The sequence below is a fragment of the Rhineura floridana genome, chromosome 10, assembly GCF_030035675.1.
Source record: "Rhineura floridana isolate rRhiFlo1 chromosome 10, rRhiFlo1.hap2, whole genome shotgun sequence".
NCBI classification, from domain to species: Eukaryota; Metazoa; Chordata; class Lepidosauria; order Squamata; family Rhineuridae; genus Rhineura; species Rhineura floridana.
In genome coordinates, this window is record NC_084489.1 from 17,968,727 (window position 1) to 17,988,002 (window position 19,276).

General features: G+C 41.1%; 1 protein-coding gene across 10 annotated transcripts in view; it reads left to right on the plus strand.

Moving 5' to 3' along the window:
- Positions 1-19,276, plus strand: part of CLASP2 (cytoplasmic linker associated protein 2) — a 232,004-nt gene that overhangs the window by 195,569 nt on the left and 17,159 nt on the right. For 7 of the 10 annotated variants that reach the window (XM_061587096.1, XM_061587086.1, XM_061587092.1 and 4 more), the window contains 7 exons: positions 7,882-7,960; positions 8,088-8,138; positions 15,079-15,222; positions 16,575-16,718; positions 16,998-17,104; positions 17,700-17,853; positions 18,541-18,769. In XM_061587096.1, coding sequence (XP_061443080.1) covers positions 7,882-7,960; positions 8,088-8,138; positions 15,079-15,222; positions 16,575-16,718; positions 16,998-17,104; positions 17,700-17,853; positions 18,541-18,769 — 908 coding nt within the window. The remainder of the gene's footprint in view (positions 1-7,881; positions 7,961-8,087; positions 8,139-15,078; positions 15,223-16,574; positions 16,719-16,997; positions 17,105-17,699; positions 17,854-18,540; positions 18,770-19,276) is intronic. The other 3 variants (XM_061587088.1, XM_061587090.1, XM_061587093.1) reach the window with 1 other exon arrangement.

Below are 19,276 nucleotides of genomic sequence, written 5' to 3' on the forward strand. Positions count from 1 at the left end.
GCTCCTCATTCTTAACAAATTCTCCCCTGTGGTGTCTTTCTCTCAGGAAGGACCTGCTTTCCCAGAACATCTATTCTATTCAGATCTGGAATGGCTAGACCTTCACACCTGGATATTGAACAGAAGCACTTTGTCAAGTCAGGTATGTCAAAGGCTGTGGTGGATACAATGATGGCATCTTGACATCTGTCCACCACTTGACTTTATGAGGGTACATGGAAGGTTTTCTCAGTTGGTGCACAAAGACAGGCATCCACCCCAAAAGGGCAGGCATATAAGAGGTTTTGGTGTTCTTGCAGGATAGGCTCTCCATGGGTCTAAGACCAGATACACTTCACCAACAGGCCTCTGTGTTATCATTGGTCCTATCACCTTCTCCGGACAAACCACTGGGCTCCCATCCTTTTTTAAAGTGTTTTCTACGAGGAGCAACCATTACAGCACCTCCTGTTCAACCTCCTTTTCCCACCTGGGACTTGCATAAGTTTCTAAAAGCACTTCAGAGACCTCCCTTCAAATCTCTGAAAACTGTTTTTCTTTGTTTGCTATTCTTCAAAGTTTTTTCTTCTGGTGGCTCATTTCAGCCCTCAGCGTCTCTGAGTTCATCACTCTCTCCATGGACAGACATAAGAACATAAGAAGAGCCTGCTGGATCAGGCCAGTGGCCCATCTAGTCCAGCATCCTGTTCTCACAGTGGCCTACCAGGTGCCTGGGGGAAGCCCGCAAGCAGGACCCGAGTGCAAGAACACTCTCCCCTCCTGAGGCTTCCGGCAACTGGTTTTCAGAAGCATGCTGCCTCTGACTAGGGTGGCACAGCACAGCCATCATGGCTAGTAGCCATTGATAGCCCTGTCCTCCATGAATTTGTCTAATCTTCTTTTAAAGCCATCCAAGCTGGTGGCCATTACTGCATCTTGTGGGAGCAAATTCCATAGTTTAACTATGCGCTGAGTAAAGAAGTACTTCCTTTTGTCTGTCCTGAATCTTCCAACATTCAGCTTCTTTGAATGTCCACGAGTTCTAGTATTATGAGAGAGGGAGAAGAACTTTTCTCTATCCACTTTCTCAATGCCATGCATAATTTTATACACTTCTATCATGTCTCCTCTGACCCGCCTTTTCTCTAAACTAAAAAGCCCCAAATGCTGCAACCTTTCCTCGTAAGGGAGTCGCTCCATCCCCTTGATCATTCTGGTTGCCCTCTTCTGAACCTTTTCCAGCTCTAGAATATCCTTTCTGAGATGAGGCGACCAGAACTGTACACAGTATTCCAAATGCGGCCGCACCATAGATTTATACAACGGCATTATATCGGCTGTTTTATTTTCAATACCTTTCCTAATTATTGCTAGCATGGAATTTGCCTTTTTCACAGCTGCCGCACACTGGGTCGACATTTTCATCGTGCTGTCCACCACAACCCCGAGGTCTCTCTCCTGGTCGGTCACCGCCAGTTCAGACCCCATGAGCGTATATGTGAAATTCAGATTTTTTGCTCCAATATGCATAATTTTACACTTGTTTATATTGAATTGCATTTGCCATTTTTCCGCCCATTCACTCAGTTTGGAGAGATCTTTTTGGAGCTCTTTGCAATCCCTTTTTGTTTTAACAACCCTGAACAATTTAGTGTCGTCAGCAAACTTGGCCACTTCACTGCTCACTCCTAATTCTAGGTCATTAATGAACAACTTGAAAAGTACAGGTCCCAATACCGATCCTTGAGGGACTCCACTTTCTACAGCCCTCCATTGGGAGAACTGTCCGTTTATTCCTACTCTCTGCTTTCTGCTTCTTAACCAATTCCTTATCCACAAGAGGACCTCTCCTCTTATTCCATGACTGCTAAGCTTCCTCAGAAGTCTTTGGTGAGGTACCTTGTCAAACGCTTTTTGAAAGTCTAAGTACACTATGTCCACTGGATCACCTCGATCTATATGCTTGTTGACACTCTCAAAGAATTCTCATAGGTTACTGAGACAGGACTTTCCCTTGCAGAAGCCATGCTGGCTCTGCTTCAGCAAGGCTTGTTCTTCTATGTGCTTAGTTAATCTAGCTTTAATAATACTTTCTACCAGTTTTCCAGGGACAGAAGTTAAGCTAACTGGCCTGTAATTTCCGGGATCCCCTCTGGATCCCTTTTTGAAGATTGGCGTTACATTTGCCACTTTCCAGTCCTCAGGCACGGAGGAGGACCCGAGGGACAAGTTACATATTTTAGTTAGCAGATCAGCAATTTCACCTCTGAGTTCTTTGAGAACTCTCGGGTGGATGCCATCCGGGCCCGGTGATTTGTCAGTTTTTATATTGTCCATTAAGCTTAGAACTTCCTCTCTCATTACCACTATTTGTCTTAGTTCCTCAGAATCCCTTCCTGCAAACGTTAGTTCAGGTTCAGGGATCTGCCCTATATCTTCCACTGTGAAGACAGATGCAAAGAATTCATTTAGCTTCTCTGCAATCTCCTTATCGTTCTTTAGTACACCTTTGACTACCTTATCATCCAAGGGTCCAATTGTCTCCCTAGATGGTCTCCTGCTTTGAATGTATTTATAGAATTTTTTGTTGTTGTTTTTTATGTTCTTAGCAATGTGCTCCTCAAATTCTTTTTTAGTATCCCTTATTGTCTTCTTGCATTTCTTTTGCCAGAGTTTGTGTTCTTTTTTATTTTCTTCATTTGGACAAGACTTCCATTTTTTGAAGGAAGACTTTTTGCCTCTAAGAGCTTCCTTGACTTTGCTCGTTAACCATGCTGGCATCTTCTTGGCCCTGGCGGTACCTTTTCTGATCTGCGGTATGCACTCCAGTTGAGCTTCTAATATAGTGTTTTTAAACAACTTCCAAGCATTTTCGAGTGATGTGACCCTCTGGACTTTGTTTTTCAGCTTTCTTTTTACCAATCCCCTCATTTTTGTGAAGTTTCCTCTTTTGAAGTCAAATGTGACCGTGTTGGATTTTCTTGGCAATTGGCCAGTTACATGTATGTTTAATTTAATAGCACTGTGGTCACTGCTCCCAATCGGTTCAACAACACTTACATCTCGCACCAGGTCCCGGTCCCCACTGAGGATTAAGTCCATGTTTGCCATCCCTCTGGTCGGTTCCATGACCAACTGATCTAGGGAATAGTCATTTAGAATATCTAGAAACTTTGCTTCTTTGTCATGACTGGAACACATATGCAGCCAGTCTATGTCCGGGTAGTTGAAGTCACCCATTACTACCACATTTCCTAGTTTGGATGCTTCCTCAATTTCATATCTCATCTCAAGGTCTCCCTGAGCATTTTGATCAGGGGGACGATAGATCGTTCCCAGTATTAAGTCCCTCCTGGGGCACGGTATCACCACCCACAACGATTCTGTGGAGGAGTCTGCCTCTTTGGGGGTTTCGAGCTTGCTGGATTCAATGCCTTCTTTCACGTATAGAGCGACTCCGCCACCAATAAGTCCTTCCCTGTCCTTCCGATATAGTTTATATCCAGGGATAACCGTATCCCACTGGTTTTCTCCATTCCACCAGGTCTCGGTTATGCTCACTATATCAATGCTCTTCTCTAAGACCAAGCACTCCAGTTCTCCCATCTTGGTTCGGAGGCTCCTAGCATTAGCGTACAGGCACTTGTAAGCAGTGTCTCTCTTCAAGTGTCTTTGGCACTTGTGGTTAGGCCTGTGGTAATTTTGCTCTTCTGAATTTATATCCTGTGCCCCTGCTCTCACAATGCCTACTTCTAGGCCTACCCCTTTTAAAATGTCAATTCCTTTCACAAGGACATAATGATCCTAGGACCATTCCTTCCTTTCGGCCTAAACTTCTGTCCTCTTTTCATTGCCAGCAGGAACTTATACTGCCTTCTTTTTGTCCTTCTCTGGTTCATCCTGAAATGGCCTCGAACCATTTCTATCTTGTGAATGCACTGGATTGAGCGTTTTTTTATACTCCGCTTAGTCTGTATCTACACAAACAACTTATATGACAAACATTGTGGTCACCTGAGCTTCCACAGTTTTTGCCAGCAGTTAGGTCTGTTTAGGTGAACTGTAGTCAGAGGTCCCACCAAAGAACATACTAAGGTTTAGGGATATCTCAGGAAAAATGGGAGTTCAATAGCAGATTATCTTTATGAATCTTATAATATTTATTCTTTGCACATTAAGCATCTTTACTGGTAATGCATACAGCGGCCTTAGCCATTGAATCAGAATCAATTATGATCAGATGTCAAATATCAGGCTTATATATACATCTGTATACATTGCATTATACATTTAACATATCTTAAAGTATAATGTGCTATAAGTTCAGACTCGTACATTACACAAGTGACATTGCAATAATTCTGAAGTTATATTGCAAGGAATTAACATCAAACAAGTTACATTTCTCTTTTAGTATATTTCTGTCTCTTATCCATAAAGAAATGGAACCATCTCACCCTTGTAACAGACAGACCTCTGGTTATTGGCAGCACAGCATAGCAGCAGTGTGTCTTTGGCCCAGTCTCCAGGGAGACTGGCCAGATGGCCAAATACTGGTCCTGAACTCTATTTATTGGAGTGTCTCAAGGCTGTGACCTTGCTGAACAGCTGTCTTCTTATCAGTTGCTGCCTCTACACAGTATCTCTCTTTGCCATCTTGCAGGGACAGCAAGTGGGACCAGCTAACCTTCCAGCTAGTCACTTTAAGCAGAAGCAGGTGTTATCCACACCATATAAGGCAGCTGTAGCTGGCAGCTGCATGTTGTTATCTTGCAAGAGTACATTGGCTGCCTACCCAAAACTAGAAAAAGGAGGGGGGGTCAGAAAAACTTTTTCCAGTTCGAACTTCACAAGGCTTGACTGAATACTATGAGGAAGTCTGCATATCCTATACATTAGGATTAATACATACATTTTGAAGACCCTTAGTGGGGACATTTGCATACATTGAACATGGGGTCAGCCCATAACCATCCCACTGAAAGCATTGTACTCCTTAGATGTGCAGAGGACTCTAAAAGTGTATATATCCAGAATGAAGCCCTTCTGTCAAACAGATGCACTGTTTGTATCTTTCCACCCTGCTTCTCTGGGGAAGAAAGTTTCCTCCTCCATGCTATCGTGTTGGCTTAAAGCATGTATGGCATTGGTGTACACCTCATTGAACTTATCTCCCTCAGCACAGATTGTGGCTCATTCCACCAGGGCCACTGCCACTACAGCTGCATTTGCTCTTAATGCTCCTCTAAGAGAGGTATGCAGAGCAGCTGCATGGGCTACTCCAAACACTTTCAGGCAGTGGCGTACCAAGGGCAGGGCGGTAGGAGTGGTCCACCCCAGGTGCAGGCAATAAGGGGGTGCAAGAAAAAAAGGGATTGCTCGGAGAATGACTGGGCAGGGGGAGGAGGAAGCCGGGACGAGAAAGGGCAGAATGGCAGCAGAAGACGGAGGGGCGGGAGGCGCTCCCTTTGGGTGGACTCCCTCAGAAGAGCCGCCGGGGAGCTGCGAAAAAGTGCCCCCGGCTGGGAGAGAGAGCCCCACCAGCTCCCACTAAGACTGGATTGCTGGCCTCCACCTCGGTGGCATTGGGGCTTCCTCCATCCCGGCTTCCACTGCGCTTGGGAAGGCGAGAGGTCTGCAGGAGGGTCAGGGAGAGGGGACCCCGATGTCCTTCAGAGCACCAGAGGTTAATTAAGTGTGGCAGGGGAGGGGGTTGCGGAGAGTGAGAGCGATCCTAAGCTAAGAAGGAGGGAGGGGAAGAAGAGGTTTTCTGTCACACACCCGTGACAAAGCTCGTGGGGGGCAAACGTATTGCAGGGGGAAGAGAAAGGGGTCTTTGCCTTTGGGGGGTGAGGAGGAGGTGGGGGGCTTCCTTCCCCCCCCCCGGAACTCCCTTGCAAGAGGTTTGCTGCTATCTATCCACTTTCTCCATGCGCCAAGCATCATTTTATACATGTCTATCATGTCACCTCTAGTCCAGTATCCTGTTCTCATAGTGGAGAACCAGATGCCCATTATTGGAAGCCCGCAAGCTGGACCTGAGTGCAAGAGCACTCTCCTCTCCTGCAGTTCCCAGCAACTGGTATTCAGAAGCATGCTGCCTCTGACCATGGAAGCAGGGCATAGCCACCATGACTAGTAGCCATTTGTCTAATCGAAGCCATCCAAGTTGGTGGCCATCACTGCCTCCAGTGAGAATGAGTTCCACGTTATGCAAGAGGGAGAACCGCCTTTCTCTATCAACATGGAGAGAAATTTTCATCATAATAAAATTTAGGGCCACCCAATAAGGTGGAATGGAAGAAGATTTAGGATAGACAAAAGGTAGAACTTTTTCACATGGCACGTAACTCATTTACAATAGGTACCGTGGATTTTTTTTATGTGATGTCACTTACGTGTTTTTATTCTCACATTCATTGTATTATAATCTATCTATTGTTTTGTGATTTCAAATTGTGGTAAACTGCTCTGAGAGGTTCTTCATGGGCAGTATAAGGGTGGGCTAGACCTTTTCATAAGGATTAAAATAATTCATGTAGCCTGCTTCCCAAGATGTGATGAGGACTACTAGCTCAAATGGCTTTAAAAAAGAGTCAGGTAAATGCCTTGAGGCGGGCAGCTGGTGGCTCCGATGTCAGTGGGGCACTGGAATCCGCTCCAGGTTTTAATCCAGACTTTTGAGGAGCTGTCCAAGGTACTGAAACCAGGGCCCAAAATAGGTTCAGGGCCTTGACCAGTTCCTTGAAAGTTCACACTAAAACCTGGAGTGGATTCTACTGCCCCACGGACATGGAGCCACCACTGGGGGAGGGCAGATGTGCCTGCCAGTCATAAAGGCTTTATGGAACCTCCAGTTTTAGAGGTAGTCTACCACTAAATACCAGCTACAGTGATGGGGAGGGAGCTGTTGCCTTCCTGCCCTCCTTGTGGGTCTTCTTGCTTTCCAGTGTGGAAGGCAGAATGCCAGACTTTGGCCAGCCAGTTCTGGTTAGACTCCAAAGAGCAGATTGAAAGGCAAGTGGTTCTCCGCAGAACGCCTCCTAAAGAAATCCATCATGTTTTGGGCAACCAGTTTTTTTTTATCAATCCATTACTTTTTTTCTTTTATGTACTGTAATATTTATTTTAATTTTTATTTTTTTTATTTTTTTACTGGCATGATTATATATACAAAGTTCAATAAAAAAAAAATTCACTGTCTGCATTTCTTTTCTGGCCATTATTATTATTCATTTCATTCCATGATTATTACTGAAAATAATTTTGTCATATAGAGGAGGGAGGTGTTAAAAAATGATCCGCTCCAGGTGTCAAATACGGTAGATACGCCACTGCTTTCAAGCATTATAAAATCGATCTGTATGCCTCAGCAGAGGCAACCTTTGGAATAAGAGTGCTACAGCACATTCTTCCACAATAATATACAGCCCAGCCTTGAATTCTCATCCTATATGGGTTAGCTTGAATATGTCCCACTTGAGATCATCATTAAGTGCATGGGAGAAGCGACCTTTGGTCTTAACATGAAATGGCCTTCTACATCTGGCTGGGCTGGTGGGGATCTATTGTCTTTTTCTGTTTATTTTATGTTCATAACAGAGTATGTTTGGCAGAGAATGTGTATACTTAAAGGACGTTGGTTGTTGTATTAGTGTTTCTGGCTTGTCATTAGAGAACTGATTGATGGAGCCAAGGAAAGATTATAAGACTACTAAAAATTGATCAGCATCTTTCAGCTCATCACCCACCTGAGATAATCTTTTACATGCACATAGAAAGCCGTTTCACGGTAAGATCAAAAGTCCCACCTCTCACTTTTCCATCTGTTTTTTCACAGGCCTCTTAAGCTGTTCTGGAGTGAGTTTTACCCTTGATACAACATTAATTTATTTTTTGCAGGGAATCTTTTCCAAATGATCTCCAGTTCAGTATTTTGATGAGATTTACTGTTGATCAGACCCAGACACCCAGCTTGAAGGTAGTAATATATGAACTTACTAAAAAAAATAAGATTAGTGAAAATTTTACCTATTTATATTTGCATATTTGTTGCATTCTGTGTTGCTGGTTTTAAATTAGTGGGTTTTGTTTTTATAAAATTTCAGACAGTCAAGCCAGCACTGCAAGACCAGCTTCGCTCTTTTTGGAGCTCCAAGGTTTTTGTCTGCATTATTGTCTTTTTAACCTATTATATGTAAATTTACATTTTTAAAATGTTTATTTGTATGCATCCATATGCAGCTACTAACCTTTGCAAGGAATTTTGAGCATGCTTTCATCTGATGTGAGGCCAAGCGTTATGCTTTTGTTAAACTGTTTGACAGTAAACCTTACAAGAAAACACGACAGACCAACCAAATAAAAATGTACGGCTGCCTAACACCAAGCTGGTTATGCAACTCACTCTATCAAGTCTCTTCTGATTTTATGTTGGTGATTTCCCAATCCTCATTTTACAGATGTACTGGCTCTTATAGCTAAATTTATTCCTGAGCTTCCCAAAGTCATGTTGTATTTTGCATATTCAAAGTTAGAGAAACTTGCATCTATTTTTTAAAAAGCTTTTTATTGTGAACATTATATGATACAGTGGTACAAATTCAAACACTGATGTGGCAGCTGGAAAGAAATAATGCATTGGAATATATAAAAGATGAACTATTTTCTTGCAAATGTGCAGTCGTCAAAACTGTAGCCTTGGCATAAATGCAGCAAATATTAAGAATTTAAATTGAGGCAATTTGGGAAAACAGCAAGCATATGTACAGCCAGCATTTTTCCTCTGTCCTGCACGCAGTAAATGTACACATTCTGTTAATAGCTTTTCACAAGATGGCACTTCTTTATCCTTAAACAATGGTGCTGATGTTGCACACAAACAAGTCTCCTTTTGTCTAAAGTGCAGCAGAATTTTATTGCTCATGCTAAACAATGTTTGAAATTCTATTTGTTAGTGGAAATTGTTTGACTTTGATTTTGCAATAGTTTTCTAGATTTAAATGAAACCTTATGTAGGGAGATGCGTTAACTGACAGTTTGACTTTCTCTTGTTGCTCGATAATACTAATGTATGTCCCTTTTAATTGCAAATGGTACTTATATGACATTACTGTAGACATGAGGGCATTACTTCGAAAGATTTGAAATACCAGAGTTATAAAAACTTACTTGACAGGATGCCTGCTGATGAAGGGAGGAGACAGTAGTGCTTGGATATCTGCCAAACTGGGTTAGGGATGAGAAAGTACTGGATCTGTATTCGATTCCTGAAGTAAGGGACACAATAGTGAAAGCTTCCCGCTCTTCCACAATACACAGTACTATGGATTGCTGAGTAGGGAGCAACAAGAGGAAGGTAGTAATTAGGTCATCCCTCCTTACCCGATTCAGCATATGTGAAGCTGGCATAAGACCAAATTTGTGGTCCTTTGTCAGCAGACACTTCTGTCTTTTATTGTAAAGGGGGTCATTTAGTATTGAATATAGAAGGATTAGCATCCTTGTTCGTGCCAAGCATATGGTATTCAGTGATATATTAGCTCTAAACATAGATTTTCCACTTGGACATTGATGGGCACATCCTCCCTGAATTTGTCTACTGCTTTTTAAAGCCATTTAGTCTAGCCGTTGCCACATGTTGACAGTGAATTCCCTAAATTAATTCTGCACAGTCTTAATTCCACAAGTTAATTATGCATTGCTTGTATGTTTACATCTAAGGACAGACTTTAATATTGTGATGGAAGTAGACAACTTTAAAATCTGTTATGTTGGAATAGTCAGGTGAAAAACTAACATGTACAACTTGTGGTGCACCTTCAAGAAGTGGTGCCACTAGTCTGTTGTTTGAATCTTGTTATTCTGGCATGACAGATTTCTCTACAGCTATTTCCCCCAATTAAATAAATGTGTGTGGAATTGGTAAGAAGAAAAAAAGGAATGTTCTGAAAAATAGAGTGCTAAGCACAACTACATTCTACTGTCTTAACTGTCACTAAATTAAATGTTGTCCAACCTGAGAGTGGCCATGCTAGGGGAAAATGTTTGTTTGTTGTATAAGCACTTTCTCTATTATGATAGAATGGCTTATGATATCTTTCAATTCCAGGTAAATTGTCACAGCAGAGTGGAAGTTGTTGGTGATAGCCTGAAGTCCAGTCTTGAATCATTACAAATTTAGTTCAGCCTAGTATTTTTAAATTGTGGATATTTTTTAAATGTTTAATTGTTTATTAACAACACTTATATGCCACCTTATAGCCAGAGGTCTTTGGGTGACTTTTAATAAAAATGTTAAATACAACCCTAACCTATACAAGTAGAGTATAAAACAAATTATGCAACAAATAGTGAATTGATAAAATCAACTGAATACAAGCAGATCTTTAAAAAGTAAAACGTGTCAAAACCTTGCAAATCCTTAAAGCCCTTAAAAGCCTTTAAAATGTTTTTTAAAAGCCTGAAAGAAATCTTCAGCTGGCACCAAAAGTAGTACCGAGTGGGCACCAGGAAAGCTTTAGGGGGGGATTCCACAACAGGGGTGCTACCACTGAGAAGGTCCTCTTCCTGGTGGTCACTTGTTGCAACTTGTTTGATGAGGGCACCAAGGGGCCTCTGAAGATGGCCTAAAGGTCCAAGTAGGTATGTATGGGAGGAGGTTATCTTACAAGTAACCTACCCCAAGCTATTTAAAGCTTTAGAGTTTAAAACCAGCACTTTGAATTGGGCCTGAAAATAGTCTGGAAGCCAGGGCAGATGGTTAAATAAGCCAGTCCCAGGTAACAGTGTTGCCTGGACAGTGAAATTTCCAGATCATTTTTGGCAATCCCATATACAACACATGACAGCAGCCTTTACATGCCTGATGCCCTCCAGATATTTTGGACTACAACTCCCATCAGCCCCAGTCAGCACAGCTGTAACCAGGAGGTCACTAGAGGGAGTGAGAGTTGGGTGTTGCCACCATATTGGTGATACTTCAGCTCATATTCCTGGATGCCCTCATCCTGTTAAGTAGCATGGGAGATAGAATGCAACCCTGTGGAACAAACTGAAGCAGAAATTCCCAAAGGGTTGAGCAACAATCTCCTATCACCACATTCTGGAGTTGGCTACCCAAGTAGGAGCAGAACCTTGGCGCCCCCTATATCCAACTCAGACAGCCTGATGAGAAGGATACCATGGTCAGTGAAATCAAAAACCACTGAGAGGTCAAAGAGAATCGACAGGGCCTCGCTCCCCTGTCTGTTGATAGACAGGTTCTCAGAATGCGTTGAAAACTCTGCTTCAAAAGTGGTATGCAATGTAGTATCACAAAGTTGGTGTCCAGATACCTTGTGACATACCCTTTGAGTGTATAGAACTATTTGCATAGGTCTTTGGCCAGTATAATCTTTCCTATATTTTTATTTTGTAAAACCTAGGCTGGATCTGAAAGTGTCCTCCACTCACAAAAAGTTGGGTGAAAAACCTAAAACTAACTCCAAAGATGTTCTGTTTGCTCAGTTGTTTGAGAGAACTGTTATAGGACTTGAACTATCATAGTTCTGTGTAAACACTTGTAAAACTTCTTGTGCAGAGGTTTGCAAAATATGAATACCAGCTGTTTTCTTTCCATTCATGGTTTTTTGGATTCAACCCGCTGATCTTGTATGTCTTCTTCTAAGAAGGCTATTTTTTCCTCAGGTAGCCTGTCATCATGTGGGTTATTAGCACCACCTAGCGTCCAAAGGCAAGAATGTCTTGAAGTCAAGACCTGGGGCATCGAGCCCCTCCTGCTCCAGTTCATTCTTGCCTTTGTCCGAGGCGTTTGGATTCTTCTACTGTAGCCAGGGCCGGTGCTATCATTAGGCCAACTAGGCAGCCGCCTTGGGCGCAGACCTCAGAGGGGCGCAGTCCTGACCTTTGAGGGGCACAGTTTTGTACAGATTAGTTTTTTTAACCCTTGTAAAAATGCAACTGACAATTTATATTTTTTATTTTAAGATAAATACCACAACAGTGCTATGGAATATAATTAATTATAAAGTCTTATGAAAAATTCTATATTCTGTTTTTTATTTATCCTTTTTATACTCGAGTAAGAGCGTGTTTGTGCAATTTTAGGAATACTGACCATTTAGAAAACTATCAGACTTGGAGAGAACTTGAATTGCGCTTAGTAACCAGCAGAAAATTAGGCAAGAAGAACAATATTGGCGACAAATCTTGGAACGCTTGATTGCTTTGGTCACAGTTCTTGGCATACAAACCTTGGCATTCCATGGTACAACTGAAAAGTTGTACAGTGCTAGCAATGGAAATTTTTTGAAGTTTGTAGAATATCTAGCCCTTTTTGATCCTACCATGAATGAACATTTGTGCAGAGCTAAAGATCAAGAAACAATGGTTCACTACCTAGGAAAAGATATCCAAAATGAATTTATACAGCTTCTAGCAGGTGCTATAAAGCAGAAAATTTTAGCACATGCAAACTCAGCCAAATACTACTCAATTATTCTGGACTGCACACCTGATGTTAGTCATATTGAACAACTGACAATGATTGTATGTTATGTTGATGTAATCAAACCATCAGTTAATGAGATGTCTGAGCCTGAGGTTATCATAAGAGAACATTTCTTGGGATTTGTTTCACTAAAGGAGACTACAGGTGCCTTTATGACAGAAACTCTCTTGGACAGCTTGAGCAAATGGGATTACCAATTGAGAATCTGCATGGTCAAGGTTATGATAATGGGAGTAACATGAAAGGCAAAGAAAATGGTGTACAAAAGAGAGTCCTGGACATAAACCCACATGCCTTTTTTGTGCCCTGCAATGCACACTCTTTAAACTTGGTAGTCAATGATGCCGCTAAGTGTTGTCTGGAAGCAACTAGTTTCTTCAGTTTGGTTCAACAGATCTATAATTATTTCTCTGCATCAGCTCAGCATTGGCAAATTCTAACTAGCCATGTATCAGACTTAGGCATAACTGTTAAGCCATTGAGCAAATCAAGACAGGAGAGTCGGATTGATGCTTTGAAACCACGGAGATATCATCTTGATAGTATATATGATGCTTTAATAGAGATCTTGGATGACACAAGCCTAAAAGGTTTATCTGGAAATACTTCCCGAATTGAAGCTTGCTGATGCAATTTGTAAGTTCAGGTTCGTGGTATCCCTTGTTACATGGTACAACATCCTTTTTGAAGTCAATCTTACAAGCAAGCTACTACAAAATAAGGAAGCTGATTTAAATTCAGCTACAAGCCAATTGCAAGTGACCAAGAATTACCTTGTAGGCTGCAGGTGTGATGAGGGTTTTCAACAAGTTTTGATAGATGCTACTGAGATTGCAAAGGAGCTAGAAATACTACCAAACTTTGAGACAGAACAGGTTAGAAAAAGGAGAAAGAAACAGCAGTTTGAGTATGACGCCCAAGAAGAGGCACTGCAAGATCCAAAGCAGAAACTCAAAGTAGGTTTCTACTATGGTGTCTTACACATGGCCATACAATCTGTTGAAGAGAGATTCCAACAGTTACAACAATATAATTCCCTATTTAGCTTCCTGTATGATATATACAGTATCAACAAAAAATCTACTGAAGTTGTGCAAGAATTGGGAAAAACCATTGATGCACAATGGAAACAAAGATACTGATGCTAAATATCTGTGCTGTGAACTTATAGCAATAGCTTGAAGACTTCCAAAGTCTATGCCGCCACAAGGAGTACTTCTCTTCATACTACAACAAAAACTCCTGGATAATGTGCCTAATGTTTCTGTTGCTCTAAGGATCCTTCTCACACTTCCAGTGTCAGTGGCAAGTGGTGAACGCATTTTCTCAAAGCTCAAACTTATAAAAACATATACGCTCAACAATGCTGCAAAAGAGACTAGTTGGCTTGGCAGCTATATCAATTGAACATGCCCAAGCATCAGCACTTGACCTGAAGGAGTTGGTGACAAAATTTGCAAAGGAAAAGGCACAAGTGATATTTTGATGTGCCTGAAATTGAAACTTTTATGAGACTTAAATTTTAACATCACAATTCACAAGATTATTCAAAATGATTTGTGTGCTAAAACATTTTCTTTTGTATTTGAGAAAGATAATCAAAGATTGTTGTATTACTTATTCTTGCAATTTAAAATAAATTTAGCAGTTTCAAGTTTTGTGCTTTTCAGTATTTCTACAAGACATCTGTTTTTGAAAATTGAAGTTAGCCATTTTTTTGGGAGGGGTGCAGGTAGTTAGCCTTGCCTAGGGCTCAAAATAGCCTGGCACCGGCAATGACCATAGCATATAGCTAAGTTTGTGATTGAGTGTGTGGGACTGATTGGTTTTCTTTTTCCTTTCGTTCCCTTTCCGCTTTCACTGTTTTAGTTTCCTGGGACATTTGTTTGGCTTTTTTTTTTTTCTTATGTTTTCTAAAAAAAAATTTCCCCTCCTCAGTCCCTTTGTTGGGGGCTCCAGTGGCTGCCGTTTCCCCGTTTGGGCTCCTACGTCTCTTGTGAGACGAGCCTTGCCTGGGAGCCGTGGCTGCGGCTTCCCTATTCAGTTTTATCGTCTCCTTGCCACTGCCCTCCTTCCACCCAGGCGGCAACGGTTTTTTAGTCTTAGCCGCCTCACTGGGAGCCACAGCTGCGGCTCCCTTTTGCAAACTTCCACCCCTTACCACCAGCTTCTTTTTCACCCAGGTGGCGCCGGCGGCTTGTATTTTTGCTGCCGGAGGCTGCTGTGGCTTCCTTCCCTTACCGCCAGCTTTTTCTCCCAGGCAGCGGCGGCGGCTTGTATTTTTGCTGCTGGAGGCGGCAGCGGCTATTTTTCAGCACGCAGCAGCGTGGAGCTTGCTCCTGCGCCGCCTCTTCTGAGCTTGTTGGCAGCCTCGTGGAGCTGCGACCGTTACAGGACTCCCCCCCCCGAGCTCTTTTTTATAGCTACTGTCAGCATAACATGCACAGAAAACTTTTGTCTTTATTTATCCTGCCAGGATAGCATTGCTGAGTTTTCCCTGTGTCAAAGAAATTTCCTTCTATTCTAACCTGCTCACCATTGGTGTTGTACTTTTCTGTACATCTATTTGATTCTCCTTATTTTTACAGGTAAAAGTTGCCATTCTCAAATATATCGAGACCCTTGCACAACAGATGGACCCAGGAGATTTTGTAAATTCAAGTGAAACACGTCTGGCAGTATCTCGAATTATCACTTGGACAACAGAACCTAAAAGTTCAGATGTTAGGAAGGTATGCAGTCTTATGTTAATGTGTACAGTTCTTCTTTATAAGATACTAATTCTCTTTGCATAATTTTTTTAATGCTTTGAAATCCTTATCATATAACAGAGTTGTGTAATAGTTGCTGCTACATCTTTTACATAATATTGTTATTACAAAAGTCAGCTCCACCTTTTTGTAAAGGAGAATAGCTGGTTAACTAAATGTTGAGCTAGTGTGATATAAACAAAAGAGTGCAATTTTATTACAGTCAAGGTTCTTTCAAAATTACATGCCAGAGATATGGTTCAGATATATATTTGCTGATGTAATGCTTACCTAACAGCTTGCAGAGGGAAAACACAATCATGCTGCACATTGCATGTTAAAGTATATGTGCTTTCATACACACAAAAACTAATCTCTGTGTACGCAGCACATGAAGGAGCCTCATTTGCAAACTTTCAGAAGCCTTTGGCCCCACATGTGGAGATGTGGTTTGGATAATATACAGGAGACAGAGGATAGGGAAGCAGGACCATCACACTAGCATCCAGCACACCAGAGGAAGAGGCAAAGACAACACATGTATGGAGCCTCCCTTTTTAAACCTGACTGTGCTAGGTGCGTAGCTGTGCAACAAGAAGGGCCACAGCAATAGCATACATTTCCTTCGCCTCCTTGTACCAGCTGCCCTGGCCACCCTTGTGCATAGGCTGCTCCTGTTGCGTGGAGGGTTTGGTTCTTTTGCTGGAGCGTCCTGAGGTTGCCGCTCTGTCAAATGGAGAAAGTCAGTCACAGCCCGTAATCCATGCTGTCGACTCAACAGGTCACATCTCAGGGGCTGGAAGTGACTTGTTAGACAGAACAAGGACCTAATTGGTCTTACAATAGCACATTGGTTCCTGGATCCAGGATAGCCACTGTGTGTGCCATTGCATCTAACCCCTTCACAGTACCTTCCAACCTGTGTGATACAAGGTATTCAAGGTTACTGTAATAATGCTGTCCGCTGCTCTGCTGTGTTACATTGATTGGATAGGAAATGTAATTGGTTATGTATTTTAACAGTTTTATTATTGCATTTTTATTCTAATTAAATACTGTAAAACATCCTTACTTGAGAAAAGGCAGCTTAAAATTTGAGTGAAAATAAATAAAATACAGGCTTGTCATTCCATGTGGATATCCCATGTAGTTTAATTAGCGTGAAGCCAATGCACATCTCTGTGTCTCTGATTCCCTGACCCCATATGGTAAGGACTTTCTATTTTTTGCATAAATGGCAATTAGGTCCATTGAACTGGAAAAATGAGTAATTCTTGAAATGTATGCCTTAAGTCTGATCTTTTTATTTTAACATGATATGATCTTTTTCCTAGGCTGCACAGTCGGTATTGATTTCTCTTTTTGAACTCAACACCCCCGAGTTTACAATGTTGTTAAGCGCTTTACCAAAAACCTTTCAGGATGGTGCCACAAAGCTGCTTCACAATCACCTCCGGAATACAGGAAATGGTGGCCAGGTATTTTCAGGTTTTTGAATTATTCTCCTTTAAAATACTTTATAATAATTCACATGAAGATTAAAGGCATGCTTGTCAACAATTGATTGAGAGCATGGGGTGTGTGTTGTTATGGCCTTATTGGTTAAGCTTTTCAGGCAGTTTTTTTTCTCATGCAGTGCTATTATTTGCTTGCTGATATAAATACATAATTATTAAAGGAAGCCTTCATCTACTTTCTGAAATTAAAAGCTGAAGCATAGTATTAAGTGTATTAATGAAAAATATCTTCCATTACAGGGGTCCATGGGAAGCCCTTTAACAAGGCCTGTTCCACGCTCACCAGCTAGTTGGTCTAGCCCCATCACTTCCCCAACCAATACATCCCAAAATACTTTGTCACCAAGGTAAAAGACCAGATCATATCTTATAGTAATTTAGTGTTAACAAAATGGGGCTTTCAACAAATGCAGAATTAATTAGAAGCCTTTAATTTGGGTAAAGTGCAAGAATATTTTGAATTTAACTCCTTGAAAAAATGGTTGTAATGACAAAATGTTTAAATTTCAAAACTAGCATCTCCATTCTTCCTTTTTCACAGAATATTCAATATCCTAGTTGTCTACCTCTGCTTATCTCTGTATTTCACACAATCTATGACAGAGTCCTGTCCTTCTTACTTACACTGCACAGTCTCCTCTCATCTCAGATGCTTTACTACTATTTGGAGATGGGCCATGGCCCAGTGGTAATGCTTTCCTTGTAGAAGATCCCAACTCCAATCAAAGGATGAGGTGGCAAGTGATAGGAAGGCCTCTGGGATCCTAGAGAGCTGCTGCTGGTCAGTAGACCCTACTGGACAAAATGTATAAATAGTCTTATCTGCTATAAGGCAACTTGCTGTGTTCTATTAGTTCTCATCTGAGAATTCACACATGGAGATGCTAGTTAGAGGACAGTACCGTTCAAATTAAAAGAAAAGCTGCTTTTTTCACTCTACAGTGCATTTGATTATGACACAGAAAATATGAATTCAGAAGATATTTATAGTTCGCTCCGTGGAGTGACTGAAGCAATTCAGAACTTTAGCTTCCGCAGTCAAGAAGATATGAATGAGCCTATGAAACGGGATTCCAAAAAAGAGGATGATGATTCAGTGAGTATTCCAGTGAGGGGGAAATGGAATGAAGTATTTGTTGTAGATTTTTTTAAAAATACAAATTAACCCTGGGACCATTCTGCCATATCTGAGGCTGCTTACCAGCATGCATGTCCATCAAAACATACCTCCTTGAGCAAGGCATCAGAAAAAATTAAGAGACCTGGCACTGGAAAAAAAGGAGTGTGAAACCAGGATCACGGGGACAATTAAGTGGTCAAAATCAAACTTTTCATGCTGCAATTTATAATTAAATCAGAGCATTAACTTTGAAACTTATCTATATAATTGCAGTATGTTAAGTATTCCCTGATATGCTTGCTTTGACTGGAAAATACATTACGCATTGGTGTAAAGTAAGAATATATCCTGCTTTATGAGTGTGAGAACCTCAAAATAAATATGTAAATTTCAGTTTTATAATTTACCTTTCTCTATTTAAAGTGTATGACTTTATAAAGATGATAAACCAGTATTCAGTGTAAATACCTAATTTCTGGATCCCAAACACATTAATTGGTGGTATGAAAAAACCTATTGCCCCATTTTTTTTAAGTAGCTGAATTTTCATCGTTGCTAATAAAATCCTGAAGAATGTGTGCCTACTAATTATATATAATACTAAAATAGCTAGCTTACTCTGCAGATTGTGTTTATGTGTTTGTCTCTTTCTGCCTTTGTTAGATATGCAGTGGATCTGGAATAGTAGATCTGCGAGCTGGAGGTGGTACCACTGATACAGGCCGAACAGCTCTTGACAATAAAACCTCATTACTGAACACAATGCCTCCTCATTCATCCCCTCGATCACGTGATTATAATCCATACAATTACTCAGATAGTGTTGGTTCATTTAACAAATCAGCTTTAAAAGAGGCTATGTTTGATGATGATGCAGAACAGTTTCCTGATGGTAAGTCTAGAGTGTTGCAGATAACATTGGGGAAAGGATATAATATAAGGAACAGTGCAGGCCAAAAAAAAAAGTCAGAATTGTTATCGGATGCAAACAACATGGAAGAAAAACAACCTTGGAAAAAAGGCTTCTAGCAGAGGTCTTGAGTTTGAGATTGATCAAAAATCTGAAACTTGATATCCAAAATGTTGACTTGAAAGCACACCTAAATGTTGACTTTTACATGTGAGATTTGATCACATTTAGTTTAAAATACTAAAAAAAAAATTATTTTTTTTAATTAAATTTATTAGTCACCCATCTGGCTGGCTGTCCAGCCACTCTGGGCGACGTACAAAATAAAAACATACAAATATATTAAAACATTAAAAATCTCAACAACAATAATATAACCTAACCCACCCCAAAAGCCTGCCTGAAGAGGCAGGTCTTCAAGGCCCAGCGGAAGCTCATCATAGAGGGGGCATAGCGGAGATCATTTGGGAGGGAATTCCACAAAGTGGG